The 23913-nt window shown below is 43.5% G+C and overlaps 1 protein-coding gene across 5 annotated transcripts in view; it reads left to right on the top strand.

Annotated features, from left to right (window-relative positions):
• The window catches only part of SHROOM3 (shroom family member 3), a 387668-nt gene that overhangs the window by 348491 nt on the left and 15264 nt on the right, over positions 1-23913 (top strand). For all 5 annotated transcript variants that reach the window (XM_078676384.1, XM_078676383.1, XM_078676381.1 and 2 more), the window contains one exon: positions 20725-20997. In XM_078676384.1, the coding sequence (XP_078532510.1) occupies positions 20725-20997 (273 nt within the window). The remainder of the gene's footprint in view (positions 1-20724; positions 20998-23913) is intronic.

The following is a 23913-nucleotide window of genomic DNA, read 5'->3' as shown; positions in this document are numbered from 1 at the left end:
GCGGGCAATATATTTAATAGGGCCCCAGGTGTTCTCCCAGCTTATCCCCGCGCTTGACCTTTGGACAAACTTGCAGAGGGATGTTCAACCAATATCTGAGCAATTCATCCATGTGAGAAGTATGAATGAAGTGTGAATTAAAATCCACATTGTTGATTATGAGAGCATCATGATGTTCAAATTTCAAGTCCAAGATTAGGTGATATATTCTGTTCATGACTGGTTACCTCTCTCTATAATTGGGATTAATGCAAATACTTGCTACGTTCAGCAGCGTTTTCAGATTTTTAGACCATCCATACATTTTCACACCCGATATCCATACTTCATTTAACTGTATTAGGTTGATCTTAATATTTAAGTTAACACCTAGGTAATTGAAAGACGTCCCTTTGGCCAACTCTTTGGATTGGTTTTGCTTGCAGCCTTGTAGTATTCTAAGAAACCTATTAATGGGACTGAATGCGGATACCGTCTTTCTTGGAGGCCCAGAATTTCTGAAATGGCATTTTCGTTACAGTGATATTAACAACATCAATTCAAATGGCCCCTTTCGGTTGCTAAAAGACAGAGATTACGAGTCTTTCGTATTTTTCCGACCCGTGGCTAAAACCCTGTTTTCGCACTGGTCAAAATTACCAGTTGGGTGTTATTTAACGCATCCAATAATTATTAGAAGACTTGATACCTCAACACTCATTACATTTTGGCAGTACAAACCTGCCGAAATTTAATAGGGGAAAACCTCACAATAATTATCTTATTATGCAGATTTTGGTGCTTTTAACACCCAAATCGGTCTGTTATTACCCAGACACTCATAATAGGTGCTATTTATTGCACCCGATAAATAACGAACGCAGTGTTATCGTTATTTACCTGGTGCAGTAAATAGGAAGATGTCTATTTAGAAAGAATATCGAATTTGTGCTTTAATGGGCTGATGCCGCCATCTAGTGGCGAATGAATTTTAGCAACCGCAGAGGATTTCTTTCACTAGTAAACTTATGAAGGTTTTAAGCACTGCTGTTGGTTGGTCGAACTTGGGGGGTGATTTGAGGGGCAGAGCGTGCCTATACCTTTTTAATTGTACAAAAATAGTACCCCTACATTTTTTGAAATGACAACCGTCCCTACATGGTTCATTCTGACAGTTAAAATACTTCAGCTGAAGTGTCAGGCAGGGAGTCTCCTGTGCTGTGAAACAGGGGGAGTAGCAGATAGCTAAACTAGCCTTCTTGCCATGTGCCTGCTTATCTGAAAGAATTGTAAATGTGAGCAACTGGTCAATCTGTAAATGGAAAAGGTGCTTGGCAGCTGGTATTGGCTTCAACCAATAGAACCACTTGAAGCTTCCTGACGACACAGAATTATTGTTTTTGAGAAATGTTATAAGGAGCTACGTAGCTCAGCTGTGAAGTGTGTGCTTTTAAAAGACAGTTAAAAAAAAATGCTTCCGGATGACACATTTATTATTTTTTAGTGCTATTGTAAGGGAGCTACTAGCTAAGCTGTGAAGTGTGTGCGTTTAAAAGACAGTTTTAAAAAAATTGCACTACATACAGTCTGCAAAAAAATCTATATTTTGGTTTTACTTTTTATCTTAAACTCTTTTGCACCTTTTGTTGCAGCCAAACTTATACTGTGTGTAATGCGAGGGTAAAATAATGACTTACATGTTTACCGTGCTTTCTGTCACAGATGGGGACCTTGTAGCACTAAACATACACATGTCACTATTCTTCACTGCATCAACCTGTATTCAATTCTGTGGCTCTCTGGTGCAGTGCATTAACTAATAGATGTTTCCTAATGGACAACAGTGCATTTCCCACTGATTAACATAACTTGCAATTTAACTTTCATCTAAACTGAATGTTATTCTATGTGTAGTTACCTGAAGGTGAAAGACCGAAAAAGTTACTGAATATGTTGTTTTTTTAGCCACCACTTTGACCAAATCCCTACACTCACTCACCCAGCCCCCACCCCCCTTGCGCGCATCACAGTTCTCATACTTTTTTAAATACACTTCGACGACTGTTAAAAATATTTCTTTGTTTTTAGTATAGTTTCTACTATAGTAATTATTACACATTTGTGCTGGTGTCTATTTGCTGGACCGCATGCAGTAAAGGTAGTTCTGAGGAATAGCACAGGGAGGCACAGACGCGAATATCAAATTTATTTTGTTTATTTTGTTGACAAGTAAAATTATGTTGATGTGAAGCTCAGTGGTTAGCTGTATCTCGCTGTTCTGGTCCTTGAGTCACAGAGGCGTTCGCTACTGATTACTGTGAGCATCAATATATTAAATTACAAATACTATGTTTCACGTTTATTAATACCAGTGAGCATTCCCTTCTACATCTCCCATATGCTGCCCATTGAAATGGAAAGTCTCCATTTTAATTTTTAGAAACCAGAGGAAGCAGTACCCTAGTGATGCTGTTTTGCAGCAATGTATTTTAAATCTTCATAACTAAATGTGTGCTTTTTAAGGGACACCTGTTAAATATCATTCAAACCCAAATGTACCCCCCTATACAGCTCATGTTGATACCTATAGGGACTTTGACCCACTGTAAAACTTATAATAAACTATCAAAGAAAGCCTGTAGGCATACCCCTTGCACCTAATCATCAGTTTACACCTTCAGCGCGGTGCAGATTCCTGCGCTGTGCTGAAGGTTCTAATGAGCCTACCGGCTCATGACGGAACGGTACCGTCATGAGCACAGCTCAGCCGACGCTCATGATGGAACCGTTCCGTCATGAGCATCGAAGGGGTTAAGATGTCAGTGTTTGTTTACATGTACCTCACCTGGCCGTGTCCAACGATGATCTACTGTCACAGTCAGTTGATCCCACACTGCTGATTGTCGCAGGGCACCAAGGACACTGCTTACTTTGCACAGGTGGTAGGTACTGTCACTCATTTATGTCTAGTAGCACTTATTTCCATCATCAGACTTTGACCTAGAGCAAAAGAGAGACAAGCAGGGGGAAGAGAAAGATATCAGAATTAGATGAAAGCATAGAAGACAGGGATGAAAAACGAACCTGTAAGAGTGAGCTAAGGAGGTAGGAAGTGTAGGGTGGTTGAAGAAAGCGGCATAATGTGGAATTAAGACTAGACAGACTGATCTGCCTTGGTATTTGGCATCCCCAGTACTCAGCAGTGTCAGTGACAGGTGAACATTGGAATGATTAAACAAACCAATGGAATAACACATAAGTGACCACCAGTTATCCAGCCTGAACATACCAACATTGCATAACACAGTATTACTACCTCCCATGTACATGCTTTGTTAAATAGAGCAAGCCTTCGCTCCGCCACAAAAAAACACGGCCACTGTCATATTAGTTGAAAATGACAACACATGCTAATGTAGGTGCACCGAGATCTAGACTGCATGCACAAACATCAGTTAAATTGCCCAGCATACATCCAAACACACAAGACAACACACCAGATGTTCCTGCAATGTAGAATTTAGTTGATGCTACAGACAACAATGTTGCCAAACGCAATAAATGTAACAGACCATAAACAAGTGCTAACCGCAAATGGCAATAGACCAACCTACCCCATCTAAATATAAGACCGCACAAAGTTATCTAAGGGCTTGGTTAGTAAATACCCTCTCAGAAAATATAATTGCTTTCAACATCCACAAACCAAATTACTACTCGAAGCTTCTTAAATCCTAGCCTTGAAAAAAGTTAGATTTCCAGTGGCTTCAAAGTCAGCCAAAATGAAATGTTGTCCATGGACTTCAAAATCGCAGCCAAGACCAAAAGGAACAAAGTAGGAGCATGGCTCATGTCTGCTCTACACCATCTGAATGCGCCAAAGTGCAATGCTGAACCCCTTGCACTGAACCCCTTAGTGACAGCAGATATCTACCACTAACAAGAATAAGGCACAGATTCTATGGAAGAAACTATCCAGCTAGCAGTCTGGCTGCAGACTAAGGGCCTGGTTTAGAGTTTGCAGATGGGTTACTCTATCACAAACATGCCAGATATCCACTACAAGTGCATTATATCCCATGGCAGTTGTAATAAAGAGGACGGTATATCTGTCACTTTTGTGACAGAGTAACCCACCTGCTGAACTATAAATCGCGCCTTAAATCAGCCAGCATGTTAATCCCGGGCATTTGAATTTAACAAAACATTAATCCTTCGGACTATTTACCAGGATCTAAACTCCAGCCTGCATATCAGTTGTCACCCCTCATCTCTCCAATCTCAATAATGAAATTATTCATTTGAAAAATGAAAGCAGCAGTTTATGGTTTTATTTTACCTGCATCCAGTGGGTTCACTGTGAGCTCTATATTTAACATGATACCTCTGTATCCTACATCCTGGTGAATGTTCACGGGTAAAAACTTCGATCTTTGATCAGAATCGTACAAAAGCTAGGCTTACTTTCCCTTCACTCAATGACACATGGTGGGTGGCCATACCCTGCCGGCTGCCTGCTTCATTTACCAACCAGACGCACTAGCAGACCTCCAATGATGGTGGCCATGCTTCGATTGCCTACCATCAACCCAGGTCTACTAGGTGGAATGCCATGCATCATTCATCTCACACTGGGTGGGTATCCACCGCCCATATGCTTGGGTGTTCCTTGCTTCTAGGTGGTGGGTCACCAGTACACCTTCCTAGCAATACATGCCCTTAAAGTTGAACTCCTGAATCCGACTCCTCAGCCATCATTTGTGGGTTCTCCACTCCAATGAGTCATCATAACTTATATGTTCAGGGTTCCAAGTTGCTTTAGCATTCACTGGGCTGGCGGCTAACCTCACGGCTGGAGTAAACCGGTTGATAGGTTGCACCACGTTTTTCTGACAGCCATGGTCAGCGGCACGGCCCTACCATAATGCCTTACCCCTTCTAAAGCCTATTTACAACCTATTCTTGCTAGACCATGATTTATATTCCAGATAAATATGTCCTTATCTGCCTCGGAGAGGCAAAGTCCGTCCTGGCCATAATTGAAAGGGTTGCATACATTAATTATCCTTTATTGTAACCCATTCAAATGCTGTTACAGTGCTAAACATATAGCTGTTTCACTTCTCTGTGACACTTCAACCATCTCCGGTGATTGGGCCTGTGTCAATATTGCCTGGGATTATCTCACAGCATATTATTTCTAAGGCACCAAGCTCTCGGCCTAGAACTATCAGCGAATGCTTCAGCTTCTGAAGCAGTTTCCAATCCATATGTGGTGAGGTGGATCCCACCCAGGTGTATTACTAGATTGTCTGGTTTGGAGGAGTGCCTTAGCTGTAGCATCATACCTCCCTCCAAAATGCCCACATTCTTGCCTGACCTGCCCACCCATGCTACATAGATGCAGATGAAATTCTGCTCTCCACTCTATAGTGTTCGTGCGTGCATGCTGCATGCTTTGTATACCGATGGGTGTCCCAACAGCATACTCTTCTAGAGACGGTAAGCAAAGTACATTTCAAGACATATAATTCAGGCCGTTTTTAAAGAATCTATACAAGTGAAGATAGTGAATTAACTACTAAAAGGTTATCCATCACACACTCTGTCTACAAGGATAGGAAAATGTACACCTTTCAGTCATAGCTGTCTGAGATTTGTCACAAAACACACACTATTTTCGAAAATGCGCTAAAACACAATCTCCTGTTGAAATGCAGGAGAAACAAGTGTATGCATCAAAAAGTGTTGCAAAAACACACTCTACTATTATTGGGAGATTTCTTATAAGATCCTCCATGGTACTCATTCCCAGCTACCATCTATCTATCTGTACATCCAATCAGGCAAATAAGCTTCAGAAAAGGTCATGCTTTTGATGTAGCAATGCATATCTTCCTCTCGAACAGTTCATGAGTTCATGCTGTGAGTTGTACGGCCATGGTTCTTAGTAGCTGCATGTTAGAAATCGTTTTTACTGGTTGACTTGGGTGTGAGCCCTGGTCAAACAGCAACCACAACCCTAGGCATGGCAAGGCACAAGCAAACCCCAAATGTACCTGTGCTCAACCCCCTGGTAGCTTAGAAGCAGTGTGTAAAGAATTTCTGCAACACTTCAAACAGTAAAACAGTGAGAACACTGCACAAAATGACCCCATGCAAAGTTAGAAAAATAGAGCTAAATTGAATTAATAAAACAAGACCAAAACGACAAAAATGCAATCCGTAGAATCTCAGTGATGAATTTTGAAAGAATAAACTGTGCAATAGTGTCTAAAAGCAGAAAGCGCCTACCACAGCTATCTGGTCAAACTGGACCGGGTCAAATTCAGAAGTCCAGGCCGACCGCGATTGAGCATGGGTCGGATACAGTCCCAGATTAGTCCTGCTGAACTTTTACCTTCGCAAGTTTTGTGTCAGAATCCCGTTCGCCTTGGAAAGGGTCACTGGGAGCAGGAAGAGTGTTGTGGGCAGCGGCCAGCATGGCGCAAAGAGCAGTCCAGCTGTCTTGCACAGGTGGGCTGACGCTTTGAGTAGGCAGTCCTCTATGGGCTATCAATGCTGCTGTGCAAAGAGATGGGTTGGCGGCAGCTCATCCTGATTTTCGGAGAAAGCGGCACAATTATGATGTGAACGAGCCTGTTTGCGGACTTGAAGACCCCAAAAAGCTTGATTTCAAGAGCCCCACCAAGGCTCCAGGCCCTGAGACCCACCACTTGGGGTCAGGAGCTCATTGAAGACTGGTCTATTAGCTGTTGTGGATCCTTTTATGTCTCTGAGGCTCATATCAGGAGTCCAGCAGGCTATCCCTTTGAGTCACTCTGGGGTTTTGGATTCAAGATTAAGTTGCAGGCCCACGTCTTCTCTCTCGGGCAAGAGAGCAGCAGGCTGCAGTTCAGCAGTTCAGCAGAGCAGAGAAGCTATTCCTTTAAAGCAGTAGTCCTGCATAGTGGCAGTCCCTGTAGTAGCACAGCAGTCCTTCTTCCTGACAGGTCCAAAAGTGTACAGAAGTGGTAGTGTCTGAGGTCTTTCTTTTATACCCAATTGTGCCTTTGAAGTGGGGAGAAGCTTCTGGCGGCATGCCTTTGATGTGCAAAGATGCCCTGCCTTCCCTGCCCTGGCTCCAGACTACCTACCAGGTGTTGGGGCAGGGCCAGTACTACTAACTGGCAGCTGGGGAAGAGGAAAAGTACACATCTAAAGTTTAAAGTACGCATGTCACTTTGGCCGGCTGTCTTGCGACCGACAGCCTGACATGTACACTTAAACCTCTCCTCCCGTGCTGTCTTAGACAGCTGGATGGAGAGCAGGCACAGGCCTCCAGGGCCTGTAGGAGCGCTGAGCCAGCCCGCTCCAAGTAATCCTGGTGCTGCTTTTATGCTGATTAACAGTATGAGAGCATCTTCTGGATTAGTTATGGGAGGTGGCTCAGAGGTGATTGAATCACTGACCCCGAGCTGGTCACCTGGCACTGCTTCTTGACTTGGCTCTGTACGACTTTCCCAGGGATTTCAGCCCTTTATCAGATTCTCTACCTCTGTATCCTTCCTGGCCTGGGCCTGCCAAGATTCCATTATTGCTCTCTGTGCAGCCTTCTCTGCATCTGTGTAAAATCATGATGTCCACAGTCGTGAGGGGGCAGACGTTTGTCGGCCTCGTCATCTTCCGCTTGCTGTGGTTTGCTGTTTACAAAAGCTTGGAATGCGTACGTGCGTGCCAGAACCACACTGTTCCTTAACCCGTTACCCGCGGCCGTTTTTTAGCAGCAGTGCGGCCGTTTTAAAGAGCGGGCGGGGCTGCGTCGGCCGTTGAACGTGTGCAGCACCAGCCAGGTAGTGCTCCAAACGGCCGACGGCAGCACTTAACGGGTTAAGGTAAGTTTCAAAGAGAGAGCCTGTGTGTATGTACTGTTCACACTTGTGTGTTGTTGCACAGGGACCTGTGAGAGTAGACATGAATGTTAAGCAGCATATTACCCGACCTGAGAGAGGTAGGTAAACTTGTTTTATGGCAATTCACAGTGACCCCAGGCATCTGGGCGGAAATAGCTTCAAATGCTAAACATGATCCATTATGCCACAGCTGGCATTGACTTACTTGGCTTGTTATTGGCCTGTTTCCAGTGTCACCTGTTTCCCTATGGTTATAACTTGGTGATAAGTAACTGAGCACAGCTCTCTATGAGGATCCAAATTGACGCATTCAATTATTACTTAAATACATATATAATACAACAAAGGCTTTGCCTGCGTGAAAACACTGTTTTTCGAACACAACGATGTTATGCAAGACGACTTTAGAGCATATGTTTGTATGAGTGCAGAGGGTTCTTTCTATAAGAGTTGTCTCATAAGGAGTGTGACTTTCCCAATCATGCAGATGTTTTCAGTTGTGAAGGAACATTCATTTATGTGGCTCGTTTGGTGTAGACGAGTCGTCTTTCTATTCGTTTGGAAATGCAATTTTTTGAGAGGTTTAATTGCCAAATGTTTAAATAAATGTGTAACTTTATTTTTATTTGTAACAAGTTTGTGTGTGTGTGTGTGTGTGAGAGAGAGAGAGACAGCCACTTCTCTTTTATTCCTGGGATAGCTTGTCTCTTCAGTGCGGGGGTGGTGTGCTCACATGCTCCATACTCTACCATACCAGCTTGAAGGACGTGAATGTCTCATCAAGAGAGAGGACGTAGGTAAAGCTCTATTAAACATGATAGTTTATGACCATGATCTTAAAGACATTCCTGCCTCCCACCTTGATGCTATGCCATTAGTGAACTAAGGGACAGATCAGTTGTCATGGCCACTGCACATTTTTATCATATATGAAACAACCTTATTTCCCACTAAATAAACATAAGAAGTTTTGTTATAGTGCACACCCTGAACTTGTGTATTTCAAGGTGCTCTCATTTGTGATAATGAAAAAAGGAGACTAGAAGAAATAAAAATTGCCTAGGATCACGCAATTTGGTGAAGGTAGGAAGCCTGCATTGAGCTCAGATTTCCTGTTTTCACATTGCGCAGTTCGGACCTTGCAATACGGCGACTCTCCTACGCACTTGTTTCTTGCTCATGTGAGGAGTGTTATCCCTCACCACTTTCAAAAGTCAGCAGCCGCCACTGCAGACTGCATATGTAATTGTCTACAGTTTTCACAATATGCGTGTTTTCGTTTTGTACATTTACTACGTATGTGCTGAAAACAGCCATAAATGAGTGGCTTAGATAGGCTGTCTTCATTTCTCGGGTTCTATTCATCCTCTTCTTCCTGTTCCCTGGCTACACATTTTAAGCTGACTGCAGTGGCCGATAGAATATGCCTTTTGTGAATCTTTGCTGCAAATTAGAGGAAGCGTCATATCAGAGGGGTACCTGAGACGCATACAACCATGACTGAAATACAGTGTCTGTTGTTTTGCTAAAACATCCTTATCAAGGGAAGGATTAGGGTTGCATACATGCCAACATTTTAGAAGAGAAAAGTGGAACATTTTTTTTTAAAAGCAATCAGGAAAATCTATTTCCCCCCATTGACTTTTATTCGGGCCTGAACTCGCTAACATATATGAGCTTTGCAAGTCTACTGCTGCAGGACTGGATATTAGAAACGCAAATGTACCTTTTTAGGTCGAGCCTGGGCAGCACATGCGCTGCTCTGCGGCATGCTGTATTGGAGTATGGAATAGAAGCCCACCCACGCTCCGCCCACGTTTGTCATTGTCCTTCGTAAAGTCTGGCTACTGATTCATTAACAGGCTTGTTATTATTATATATCCTTTATTTCGATAAAATATCATAAAAGGTGCAGATAAAATAAACATTTCATTTTACATAGTCCATTGTAGGTAGCTGTATGGGTAGGTATCTTTTAGAGGCAGGACATGTGATATTAACAGGCTTGTTAGTTCCTTCTTAGTACCACCTTGTCTTCATTTATATCCTCTCATGAGGATTGGCCCTTTTACTTCGGTTGTTACACGGTACGTCTTTTTTAGTCTGTAAGAACTATTTCCTTTCATTAGTTTCTCCTACTACATGCACTACATGCTTTCCTGCAGCATTCAGTGCGCCATGATTGACGCAATTTTCCGAGCAGCCTGGACAATGGTGGCCCCTTCTTTGAATAGGTCTCAAGTATACAAGAGTTTGAACTATTGGCATTGTAAATGACAATGCCTTTTATTTATGTCCGAATTAGCAAAACAGATCAATAAAAGGCATTTTCATTTACAAAACTCTCGCAAATGCGTTGCAAATGCTGGCTGTTCTTACCTGTCAGAAGCTCAGAGAAAGGGCAATGGCAGGCAGAGTGGGTGTGAAGCAAGCGTGTGCACTGGCCTGCAGTAGCAGATTACTGGCAGTGCATACACCGAGGTACACAATACCAGTCAGCTGAAGCTTACAGAGGAATCGTGGTTTTGCATGCAGGAATCGGGAGGCGGGAGACCAGCCTTGAAATCGACAGAGCCCCACCTGAACTGGGAGGGTTGGCGTGTATGTTTGGGGCTGATACTTGGTCAGTCTGTTTTTTGATCTGTAAATGTAATGTAAATGTAAATGTGGGATTCTTGTAAAGCGCACTGTTACTCTACCCGAGTGTCCTGGCGCTGTAGACCGCTGGGGAACCTGTCCTGGTTTTCCCTGTGAGATGGTCCCTTTCTGGGTATCTCCAGGGTGAAACCAGGCATCCCCGGCGTCTGTGGGGGGCCGTTGTAGAGATGAGGCAAGCTTAATGCCCAGAGTTGCCGAGTGTGTTCCCTGGTTAGAGTAGGCACCGAGGCGACAATTATCGAGTCCGTTGACCCTGGTCCAAGACCCTGCCGCGTCGGGGATTGAACCCTGGTCCCGGGCCGTTCTCTGCTTACCGGTCTGCCGCCTCTAACCAGTGAGCCACACCACTCCACAGCCACACCACTCCACAATAGTTTGCAAATGAGCGATGACTTTCTTGCTTTCCAACTACTGGCCTGTCTTCTTGGTTTCACTTGAACCCTTGTTCTTTAAACACTGTATCTATCTAAAAATAGTTTCTCAGTCGTAAATATATGCTGACAATAAACTGAGCATTAATTTAATACTTCATTTGACAAATTCTGCTTCTGGCTGTTGACTATATAACAGCTATGAATCCAATTTCAATATTTTGCGGCATGACGGCTATAAATTCACATGTGTGGTCTAGGCCTGCCATCTAGTGGTAAAGTCTGGAATGTTTCCACATGTTTCGTCAGATCTGTGCGCGTCCACAGAAGCACTGCCAGTAGATAGATTGTTAGGGTGTCAAGAGAAGCCCCACAATCTTCCTTGATTCAACTTAATTCCCGGATTTGTCGGGGCTTTCAAGTGAGGAAATCAGCTCACGGTATTTTCCGGCTTCCACTTTGGGAAACTGAGCCATGCTCATGGCGAGAAACCGGAGCTTTGGATGACCACTTGGCTCCCAGTTAATAGTCAATTATGGGGATGCGTTGTTTTTGGCCATTTTGATTTCTTTCTCAGACGTGGAGGAGACAACTTTCAAGTTTTGGTCTAAGAGCTCTTAGAAGATGACAAATCCTGGTGACGCCTAGATTACGCTCACTGTCCTCAGATCACGATGGGGAGGCCTAACCAAAAAACAGTCAGGAAGGTACTGTGGCATTAGAGACTGAAATTGTGTTCTTGGTCAGGGAAAGAGGCTCAAATCCTAGCACTTGTCCCAGGTGACTTGGAGTTATTTGTACGAGAGGATTTAGCATTTCTTATCCTACAGACTCACAATTTCGGTCTGTTAAGAAATGCTAAATTGCTTTTTTATATGTACAAATAGGCACAAGCATCAAAAGAAAAACCGGTCGCAAACGGGCACATTCTCAGAATCTGCCCCTTTGCGACTGGTATTTTTGCATTTGGGATGCATGCACCCTGAAATTGCATGCACAATTTGCAAGGACCTGTTGGTACTTGCAAATTGTGCATGCAATTTCCCATTCATTCCTATGGGCCTGTAGGCCCATAGGAATGAATCGGAAGCCATTCCTTATTTGCGACTCGCAATTTGTGAGTCGCAAATAAGGAATGTGTAGGAATCGCTATTTTTACAGGGATTCCTACATGCATAGGCGTTTGTGAGTCCTTAATTGTGATTCTTTAATTATCGCAATTAAGGACTCACAAAATCCTACCTTGATGCATGTGCCAGAAAGGCTGATAAATAATCGCAAAATGTGATATCTACCGAGTAGAAATCACATTTTGCAATGCCCTAAATATGAAATCGCAAATAGGGATTTCCTTTTTTGCGATTTCCTAAGCACATGTAAAAAGCATTTCCTTAAAGGCAAAACGGACATTTAGGAAATGCTATTACCATCGACTCCAAGTCGATGGTAACTATGTCCAATTTAAAAAAATGCACCCAAAATGTATTTGTTGGAGTGCTAGATGGCATGCACATGCTCCTAAGGCATTTGTGCGCTTTACATGTGCACCACTGTTTTTTATTGCCCTTTAATCCTATTGAAAAGAATGGTTTAACATTTCCTAAATAGCGATTTTCTAATAGCGATTCCTAGTCTGTAGGAGTAGGAATCGCTATAAGGAAATCGCTATTTTAGTGCATTCCATTTTGCATTTCATAAATAGGGATTTCTAAGGATTCGCTATTTAGGAAAGGCTAAATCAGAACTTCGTACATATGGCCCTTAGTTCTGACTGCTATGTTTACTTGACTTCTGCACAGCCTATATTATTTAATGCAATACTTAGTGGAATTATGGGAGAAGAGAATGATTGTGGCAATTGACCATTTTCAGCCCATCAGCCTTTTCTTTCTCTTTTCTAAGGTGTTCCACGGAAAACCAACCTGGAAACAATCAACACACAACGGCTTTCACAAAGACTTGCCAGCTGTACACCTGTGTTTCATCTTGTACTTATTTATCAAAAGTAATGCAATGTCATGAAACTGAAAATTCTTCCTGATCCTAAAAGTGAAGTGTGGGATTCTGGGATCCGCATTGCTCGGCAAACTAAATGTTGATCCTTTTCTTGCCAGGCTGATTAAGATGTCGCTTTAGGGCAACCCCTTACAAGTGCTGCTTGTATTGGGGATAACTGACCCGGGAAAGCTCAGTCGCCCGTGCTACTAAATGGGGTTGCATGTTGGCACCACGTCTTTTCAGAGAAATTACTTTTCAATATGGGAGCTGATTTTGCTTGCATAGCAAATTCTCTAGTCTTGCTTTTGCTCTGTGCAGACAAGCGGGTCTTAATAACTGAAAAGGTGACATACCCTGTCAGTTCCATCTTATTTGCTTTGACAGAGATTTACAATGAACTTCACACAATCCAAAATAAAAGCTGTGACTAGCAAAATATGAAATTGAAACCTTGTATACAAAATTATGGAATTGGAATTAGTTACTTAGATGCAACTGAATGTATCTGTGTTTGAGAAAAGGGGCTTTCCCCGATCACTGGTGTTTGTGCATATAAATCTAACATAAGTGGTGACAGAAGGCAATAAGGCCACTTCTTTCTCGGCTTGTTTCTTTGATCCTAGCATTACTGTGGAGTTTTCTAGAGGTTATTAAAAGGTATTAAATTTTTTTATTGGACCCACCGTTATGAGGACCTCTTGACTTTCTGGTCCGCAGCGGGTTTCCTTGTTTCTGCAGAGAAAGCCAAAAGCTGATATCCTCAGTTCCGCCCAGCATCCCTTTGCTGCCCTCAGAGAGGTTAGCAGACCCGTGCACCGAGCCTCCAGGGATAAAACTCGATGACAGACCGGCTCGCTGCGGGCACACCGCTGAAGCCAAAAGCAAGCCTGTCCGCACCTGGATGGCGCTAGGCCCCCTCTCGGTTCAACCAATATACTTACTCCAGAGAAGCACTTCTGGAGCTGTACATTGAAGGTAAGCCTATTCCCTGTTACACCCATGACTGGAATATATACCTAGACAATTACAAATATCAACATTGTAATTTTGCATTCAATAAGGACACTCCCGCCCAGCAAGGACTTCAGATATCTCAGACACCCCCTGCTGCGAGAACTGAGAGGAAAAATACCGGGGGGTGATTTCCTGTGTATTATTAAGCACTAGGTCCCAAATTAAAAACAAGAATGAGTTTGCCGATTTTGGGGCACAACATAAACCCGACATTGCGTTTCTCATGGATACCTGGGTAGATAACTCCTCAGGTCCAGACCTTATAATTGCCATTCCGGAGGGCTTCAACATTGAAAGAGTTGACTGAGCAGATAAAAAGGGTGGGGGAATCGCGATAGTGTATCGTATTTCCATTAAAGCAATCTTCCAGCCTATTTTCCAACTAGAATATGAAGCACTCCGATTCAGTTTGAAATTGAACAATACACATTTGTTTCAGGGCCTTCCTATTTATCGATCACCAGGCCCCAGGCGTAATTTTATTCAGAAAGTTCAGGATTACATGGAATCCTGTGTTGCCGTTCCAAATTTCACGTTGTTAAGCGATTATAACTTCTATTTGGAGCTCACAAACAACCCTGACACTGATCATCTGGTGGATAATTTTAATTGTTTAAACTTTCGCAGATTACAAAGGAACCTACTCACAAGGCCAGTCATACTCTTGATGGAGTATTCACTAACAATCATGACCTGAGTTTGGTTAAGATTTTGCCAATAGTATGGTCTGACTATAAGGACATTTTTTTCTCACTTAATGTTCCCCCCAATAAGGGCCCAGCCACAAGTTTATCCAGAAACATCAAATGTCGCCCCTGGAAAAACCTTAATTTTGATGAGTTAACTGATATTCTTTCTAATTCAAACCCTGTCTCAGACAACAACCTGGAAACGGCTACAGTGAACTACACCCATTGGTTAGAATCAGCAGCTCTCAGACTTGTGCCAGAAACACTCACAATAGGTGTTGGACTTGGCCCTTGTTGGCTAAAGTTCCTTAAACGTTTTGCCTTCCTCCTAGACCTTTTTCTGACATTATGTTGCCGACTTAGATGCTTTGGGCACTTTGCCACTGCTGATCAGTGTCAAAGTTTAAGTGCTCCCTGTATAAAGTTTATGGTAATTGGTTGTCCATAGTTAGTATGTTTGCCTTACTAGTGAAGTCCCTAGTAAAGTGCACTATGTGTGCCAGGGCTGGTAATGCAAATGCTACTAGTGGGCCTGCAGCACTAATTGTGCCACCCACACAAGTAGACCTAAGAAAAGATCTCAGGCCTGCCACTGCAGTGCCTGCACGCAGTTTAACTGCCTTGTTGTCCTGGCAAGTGCACCCACTTGCCAGGCCTTACCTTCCATTTTTATGCACATCAGACACCCCATTAGTAGGCCCAAGGTACCATCCTGGGCAGGGCGCAGTGTATGTGAAAGGTAGGACATGTACTGAGGTGTGTACCATGTCGTGACACTGAAAAACTGCCAAATTTGTTTCTCACTGTTACAAGGCCATCTTGCCCGTAGGACAGAATGGGGAATGCTGTGTCCCATGTTTCCAGCATATCTTCCCATAGGCAAAGGTTGAGAGATGGAGTTTAGTGTGCCTGAACTCCAAATTTAATAACACATCTTTTTGTGAAGATGGTTTTTGAATTTTGTGTTTAGAAACCACGCTTTTAGAAGTGGCTGGTTTCTTGTCTTAAATCATCCTGTGTGCCTCTGTCTGGTTGTATATTGTCAGCCCAGGTTTGGATGTGACAGGGTCTGGGAAGTGCCCTGACCCCAGGGAGGACTAGGTGAGACAACAATAGGTTGTTGGCCTGCGTTTGATGTGGGGGGGGAGTAGCCCCCTGGATGTGAAGAGGGCTGTGTTGTTGCCACCAGAGGATGGCTCCACCTCCTGCTGAGCGTCTGGGCCCCAGACCCTGACCATCAAAGGAAAAGGGCGTGCACTGGCAGGAATACACCCAGTTCTGGTTGGACCGAGGTCAGAGCCCCCCTGAACATAAATACTTCAAAGGCATTTAGGGGTATAAATATAAGAGCTGAAACCCCTGAACTCAAGACTGAAATGTCTCAGTTACGCTGTGTGCGTGTGCTTTTTGCATGCCTGAGACTGCTGTGTGGTCCGTGGTACTGTTTATGAGGTGCCCCGTGATCGCATTGCCCCCTCAACGTGAAACATCATCCACGCTGCTATATTGCTGTTTGTGGCCCGAGCCTTCATCGTAACTGAGGCTGTGAGTAAGGACCACCCCCGTCGGTCCGAGCCGCAACGTGCTAAAGGCTTACTTGAAATGAAGGACTGTGTCTCAGCGACGCTGTGTGTGTGTGTGTGTGTGCTCTTTCCATGCCTGAGACTGGTGTGTGGTCCGTGGTACTGTTTACGAGGTGCCCCACGATAGCATTGCCCCCGCAGCATGAAAAATCGTCCACGCTGCTGTATTGCTGTTTTTGGCCCGAGCCGTCATCGTAACTGAGGCTGTGAGTAAAGATCTGCGCTGCCAGCCCGAGACGCAACGTGCTAAAGGATTTCTTGAAGCTAAGGAAGCTACAAGGTGAAAGAAATCATGATCGTTGTTCTTTCAAAGGAATCTACTCAAGATCATCAACGAAGGAGAAGGCAACGCCGTAATCCGTCCTGCTACAGCGTCGCCTAGCAACAGAGCTGCAACGTGATCGGGACGTCCGATGGGCGGAGAGAGAGAGCGAGGCAGCGCACCCCCCCAGGTAAGGCTTGGACTCCGGTTGGGAACCGCAAGCGTGTGTGGCCTGGGGAGGCATGCAGGAGGAGTACAAGAGTGCTCCGAGCTCCCTCCCGCTGCACTGTGTTAGACACGCTGAGTCCCTGAGTGGCCCGTACCGGCCCGGCAGTACCGGGGCCGCCCCTGTAAGCTTACGACCGTTGTCTCTGCTGTTGGGGCCTAGTGGTGCCCGAGTTGACCGCGCAGATTGGCTTACCGCATTATTCTTGCATTACGAGCTGCCTGGTTTTTGCATTACGAACCACATTATTTTTGCATCCCGAACGGCCTGATTTTTGCATTACGAACCGCATTATTCTTGCATTACGAACTGCCTGATTTTTGCATTACGAACCACATTATTATTGCATTACTTACTGCCTGATTCTTGCATTACAAACCGCATTATTATTGTATTAGGAACTGCCTGATTCTTGCATTATGAACCGAATTATTAGTGCATTAGGAACTGCCTGATTCTTGCATTACGAATCGCATCATTCTTGCATTACGAACTGCCTGATTCTTGCATTTAGGACTGTCTTATTACTACATTCCGAACTGCGTATCCTTACATTAGGACTGCATTAGAGATCGTGAATTGCTCATTAATACCGCAAGAACCTACAAGGGATTGCTGGCCTAATAACCGGCCAAGTGAATGATTACGAAAACTCATATGTTAATTTTCTATGATTTGGTCTCATTGTATTCGTTTTCAGAAAGATACTGCTATTTTTATGAAACCAGTGTGGGAGTGTGGTTGCATATACTTTACACATTGCCTTGGAGATAAGCCTCGCTGCTCGTGCCAAGCTACCAGGGGTTGAGCAGGGGTTATCTAAGGGTGTGTCCCACCATACCCTGACTAGAAACAAGGGTCTCTATTTGGACTAAGGTTCTTAACTCAGCCAACTAGAGGCCCCCAGTTCTAACAATAGGGTACATAACATGGTGATTTGTACAGTGTATTATACAATGTTAAAGATTCTTCCAGAAAGATCCCCGGTAGTGACACACAATTGCATACTTTATGAGTATTTACAGGTATGTTCCAAATTATCACATGTGTTGTAACGTATAAAGTTACAACACATGTGAGACTCTGGTTCTTCGCCACTAGTGATTCATTCCCCTTTGATTATTAGCTCATCGATACTGGAAGCTGAATGAATCTCTGCTTCTCTCTCCCTTATATTGATTGGGAGATTAATTAAATCCACTTACCAAATCAGGGGCCCCCTCAGACCCTTGCCCCCCTAAGGTCCTACACAAGATCTCCAGATCAGTAGCTGGGCCGCACATGGATCTACTAAATAAGATACTGACCACAGGACAGTTCCTGGCTATTCGGAAAAAAGCCTCCAGTCTACCTTTGGTAAAAAAAACCTTCATTGGACCCAAATGATGTAAGAAATTACAGGCCTATATTGTGCCTCCCCTTTCCCGCGAAGATATTACAGAAAGCTGTGAATAAGGAAATTGTATCCTTTCTAGAAGCTAACCAGCTTCTTGACGCCTCACAGAATGGTTTCAGAGCAAACCACTGTACCGAATTTGTTCTGATATGAGCCTCTGAAGAATTGAAAATGGTAGTAGACATGGGCGGAAAGGCTGCATTGATTTTACTAGATCTATCTGCCGCCTTTGATACAGTCCACCACTTACTCCTCCTGAATCGGCTTCAGTCGTTGGGCTTTGACAATCCAGCACTGGCCTCGCTGAGCTCATTCCTATCGATAGACAACAGACCATGGGGCTAGGAGATTCAATCTCGGACCCCTTCTTCCTCCACTGTGGGATGCCTCAAGGGTCCTCCCATAGCCCAACACTCTTCAATATCTGTGTTACACCTCTGATAAAGCTCATTCGCAGTTATGGCTTTCTCAGTTTTCTACGCCGATGAGACACAAATTGTAGTGTCTATATCATCTGATTTTGAAAAGGAGGCAGATTTTTGCAGCTGTATGTCCCACATCGTTAAGTGGATGCAAAGAAACTGCTTGAAGTTGAACTCAGATAAAGCGGAGGTCTTGCATCTTTAATACCAAACTGTGCTTCGTAGAGAAAATAAACCAAATCACCTAGTCGTGCTTTTTTTTGCTAAAGACGTTAAAGAAGATTTTCCCGTTCATTCCGCTGGAACTACAAAAAACAGTGATGCTGGTACTCGTCATCTCAAGGATAGATTACTGTAATGCCTTGCATCTAGGCGTGCATAAGCAGCTGGTGAAAAATCTTCAATCCCTACAAAACGAGGCACACAGATTGCTTCTGAAAGTCCTCAAATTTGCCCCTATCACTCAAGGGTTGCAGGAGTAAAACTGGCTTTCAATGAGGAATAGCATCAAGTTTAAGGCACTGTGTCTGGTCCGTGAGGCTCTGCACTGGACCGGACCAGAATATGTTCAGAAAATCTTCTCCTGGTTCTCTCCCAATCAGATCCTTAGAACTAGTTCAGCCATAAAAGAAGCTAGATTGAGTGGTAGGACCTTCTCCTCCGGCGCTAGTAAACTCTGGAACTCTTTGCCTCTAACTTTGAGATCCCAATCGAACTTGCTGCAGTTTAGGAAGCAGCTAAAAACACAGCTCTTCGCTGAATCACTCAGGTGAGCCTAGTGATCAGCGCGCTCTTTACTGACTTTTTGGTGACAAACTGCCAGCGCTAAGACACCTTCGGGTAATTGCGCCCTCTGTAAAACAAATTTACATTACATAATGTAAGTGATTGCTATCACCCAGAGTGCTATAATTCTATTATGGAAATTACCTTAGCCTATACCTTTGGAAAACATACATTTTCGCATACTAGCAACATTCTTTATTATGAGGAGCTGTGGAAGGTTTTACTGATTTATACCTGTCGTTGAGTACTCTGCCCAACACAATGCTTGTTTATTTGTTCTTCATTCCGGTTGTTTGACTGCATGTGGGTTAGATGTTCACTGTGTTCAATAGATTTATCATTTCAAGGACTATTCTTAATTTGAGTAGATTATTTTCTTAAGGATCTTTAATAGTTTATTATAATAATCGTACATTTAAATGTGTTTATGTGAACTGAATAACATTTTATGTCCTAAAAATGATAGGCTGGGGAAGATGAATCAGGTAATTCTAAACAAGGAGGTTACGTCGCGAAAGGGCTACTACACAAACCTAGCTTCAAACTGGAGGCATTGGGGCCCATGGTTACCCTTGAGTCACCATATGTAATCTACAAAACAGATTTCAAATGAAATAATCCGACAGTGGCATTTTTTTAATTACTACCTGTGTGGTCAGGCAGGTATTGTGAAATCAGAAGGTGATTGTATTATGTTATTAAAGATTAGCATCAGTGTCAGGTGAATACAAGTATCACAACCCAGGACATTAACAGGAAATTATAAACAGTGCATATGTAGTCCTTTCAGCACTCGGGTATATTATGTGGGAATTGTTGAAGGACATTTTACTTCATCTCAGCACTGTAAATATTATCTGTGGTGCTTCTTCGCCTTTCTTTAATGATGATCTCTGATTGATAGAGGGTAATATCATAACATGAAAGCTTAAATCTCGAACTGTGCTGCTATCGATTCCACAGTATCAACTACCAGCATATTGTCAAGGTTGGTAGATGCTTTTTTAAGCATGGTGAGACTTTTTACCTTGATGATATGGTGGAGCCGATAAATGTGCAGGCCGATAGGCCAGACCTCGATAATGTGGCGTACACCCTTTAACCCCTTGGGCGCGGCCGCGATTCTGCGCCTGTGCGGCAGAATCGCGAGTGGGCGGGTTTATGACGGCCCCCAGCCGTCATCAGCACACGAGCCCCGTGATGCATGACGGCTGGGGGCCGTCATCAGCATCAAACGGGTTAAGAGGACATGCTTCAAGAGTCACTCCTATTAAATGTTTTACAATGTATTGTGTAGTTGGAAAGTGGCAGATGAGGGAACAAAATGAATAAGAAGGAGTTATAGTACATAATGAGCACAGTGTATTTTTAACCAACGTGATTAGCCTGATGCGCTGCCTTGAGACCCAAGTTGTTGTTAACAGGTAGACTATGTTTGTCTCTTGCAGAATGAGCTCATCAGCAGCCTGAGCCATAAGTTGGATATTTTACATGAAGCCAAGGAGAGCTTGATGGCTGATATCAAACTCAACAATGCTCTGGGCGAGGATGTTGAGACTTTGGTCAAGGGGCTCTGCAAACCGAACGAGTTTGACAAGTACAAGATGTTCATCGGAGATCTGGACAAAGTGGTGAACCTCCTTCTCTCTCTTTCCGGGCGCCTGGCGCGAATTGAGAATGTGCTCAATAATTTGCCTGAAGATGCAACAGCTGATGAAAAGGTATGTGTATTGGCATTGGCCTATGTTAGCCACAGTCAGGTAATCTCATATCTTTGTTGTAAAAGCGTACCTCTGATCTTTCAAAACTGACCTATACCTTCTCTTAACACTATCAATGCTACAGCAATTCCGCCTCTATGCTGACCATTTTTAAATCCCATTGTTCTCGTCATGAGCACACAAGCAGTGTACTGCATGACGAGCTGAGCTCATCATGAGCATGGAAGGGGTTAAATAATAAAGGGAAACATAGCCCTTCCAGAGTCGTGGTGAGCACTGGATGAGCTACTTCATGGAGATTGTACTCGGATGTTTCCCAGATCTTTGAGGCACCCATGTGAAAGATCCTGTTTGGGAATCGATCCTCAAGGGGTTCTCTGTATTGTAGATTAACAGAAACCTTCTTGGGGAATTAATACTGTGCTAATGAAATTGGGTCCTTCTGACTCTGGGGGTTGTAAAAACTGCTAAAGGAAATCTGCCCAAAAAACATTTCAAAATCTGAAAATATGTGTTAACAAAAGAAGAATCTATCTCGAGTCACTGAAATGGATGGCAAGGTGATGCCCTTGAACCAAAATGAGCATTCGCTGCCAAGCAGAGGAAAGAAGATATACATTTATAGGTTTTTATATACAGGACTTCAGTGGGGAACATGTGATGAGAAAGGAACAAAGGAGTTACATAGGTGAAGGATTCAGAATTCATGGTAAAGTATGTAGAGGGCCGTCCAACAGATAAATGTAAACTCTTATCACTGAGCAAATTCATCAGAAATGTATTGTGCCCATAGCTAAGCGTTTTCGCAATGCATTACACATCATAGACGGGCACAACATGAAGTTATGGTTCGGATGACCAGAAAGATGGCTGTATCACTTACAGTTACTCTGGCGCAAATTGTAAAAATCTTAAATCACTGAAAGAGAACATTAGAATCACCTATGTTGCCTTCAGCATACGCTATTGAATATGATAATTCAAGGAACAAGTACAATATACCTTAGGCATTTAGGGGCACCTGTTTATGGTTCAAATGGGGGTAGAGTGTAGCAGCCAATCACAAAGCTATGTAGGGTAAATAAAGTACTTCTCAGCTGAGAACTTGTTTAAAGCACCATTTAAAGGGTGGGTTGAAGACAGGGGAGTAGCTAGAAAAAATAAGTACCATCCCCACTTGAAAGAACTATACCTCGTAAAGTGGCCTGTGGGAGTGAAGCTCCCCTCGAGGATTGCGTTTTTTAAAGTGGGCCCAATGGATGTATTTTACAGCACAATTTTAAAAGATGTGGGCCAAAAAATAAGGCTTTTTTGAGTGGTACTCATAGTAATCAAAAACCTACGGGTCTATATATTGAGTTCCTTTCCCGGAGGTTTCGAGTGTTTAATCAAAGACAAAAATGCTGCCGAACAATGGGGCATATTATCAAGGGCGGCGATAGGGAATTTTGCCGCTTTAGTGGCCGTTTTTGGCCGCTAAGCGGCGATAATTCTATCGCCCTATTAGCAAGCTGTCGCTAATAGCATTTAGCGACAGCTTTTAGGTGATAGCGAGCGGTTTGGGGCCCGCTTTGCATGTTAGCGATATTTATCACTAATGACATGCAAAGTGGGCGTACCCAAACGGTTAGCGACTGAAAACAGTCGCTAACATCGCTATCGCCTATTAGCAAGGCAGACGTAGCGATGGAAATATTCGTGCTAAGCGATTATATCTTCAAATACTAACACCTGCCCAAACAAGTTCTTAGCCATGTTATCCAATGGGAGGTGGATAACATGGCTAAGAGCATTTTGTCGCTAATGCGTGAATATCGCGGTATTCTCAGCGATATTCACGCATTTCGCCGCCACCACTGGAAAATGTGTCGCTTTGGAGATAAACGTTGCTAATAGCACGTTATCTCAGCGATAAATTCCGATGGAGCCTTTTTAATTCAAGCTGAGTATCTCTTCCATTTAGTAGGGCAAGGCTAATACTTCTATTGGCATTGTGTGGAGAGGGGAGCTAAGGTATAAGTTAAATAGAATGAAATTACAACATTGTCTCCCTTTTAGTCTCCCAGTGACAGTGCACGTCCTAAGGTTCCTTGCTGCACAAGCCTCAATCTGAAGCCATATGATCACAGTCCTGTAGACTTGTTGCAGCTAATGTGTATGTATAGGTAAACATCACTTACAACAAAACTTTTACAACGCACTACCATTACAACGCGGTCATTACAACGCAAACCATTACAACGCATTGCGCTGGGGGGCGCTCTAGGATAGGGAATATATTTAATTTACTATCCAACACCTTCCCTACTATCCACGGGTACTGGAGTTGGAATAGTAAATTAAATAAATCACTATCCTGCGCCTAAAAGCACTATGCGTTGTAAAGGTTTGCGATGTAAAAACCGCGTTGTAAAGGCAGGCGTTGTAATAGCCTGCGTTGTAACGTCATACATCCGTATGTATAGCATGGCATAAGTGGTCAATTCTCCCTCCCTCACAGACCCAAGAAAAGAAAGTAATTTTTACAGCTGACCATGTGTGGCTGGGCCTCTTCTTACACTACTGACCACAGTTGTAGCCAATTGTAAATAGAGAAGGGGCGAGTGAATGACAACAACAGGAAGATGAAGAGAGCGAGGGGGATGCAAAAATAAAGGCAGAGAAAAAGGACGGGATAGAATGGTGATAGTAAGGGAAGGGCATGCAGGACAGGACGACAGAGAGTACTTAAGTTTCCCAGTCCCATGTGCAAGTTGCACTTCAAGTCCAGGTAATTTCTTTGCATTCTTGGATTTGTAGTTCTGAACATCCAATTATAAATTGCGAACTTTAAATCCAAGATTGTAAAGATAAGCCATGAACTGGATAAAGTACTCACACCTGACCTGGAATCATGGGAGCACTGGAGACAGTCAC

This window comes from Lissotriton helveticus, chromosome 2_1, assembly GCF_964261635.1.
Source record: "Lissotriton helveticus chromosome 2_1, aLisHel1.1, whole genome shotgun sequence".
NCBI lineage: Eukaryota > Metazoa > Chordata > Amphibia > Caudata > Salamandridae > Lissotriton > Lissotriton helveticus.
The sequence above is the reverse complement of the archived record's forward strand: the minus strand, read 5'-3'. Positions and strand labels throughout refer to the sequence as shown.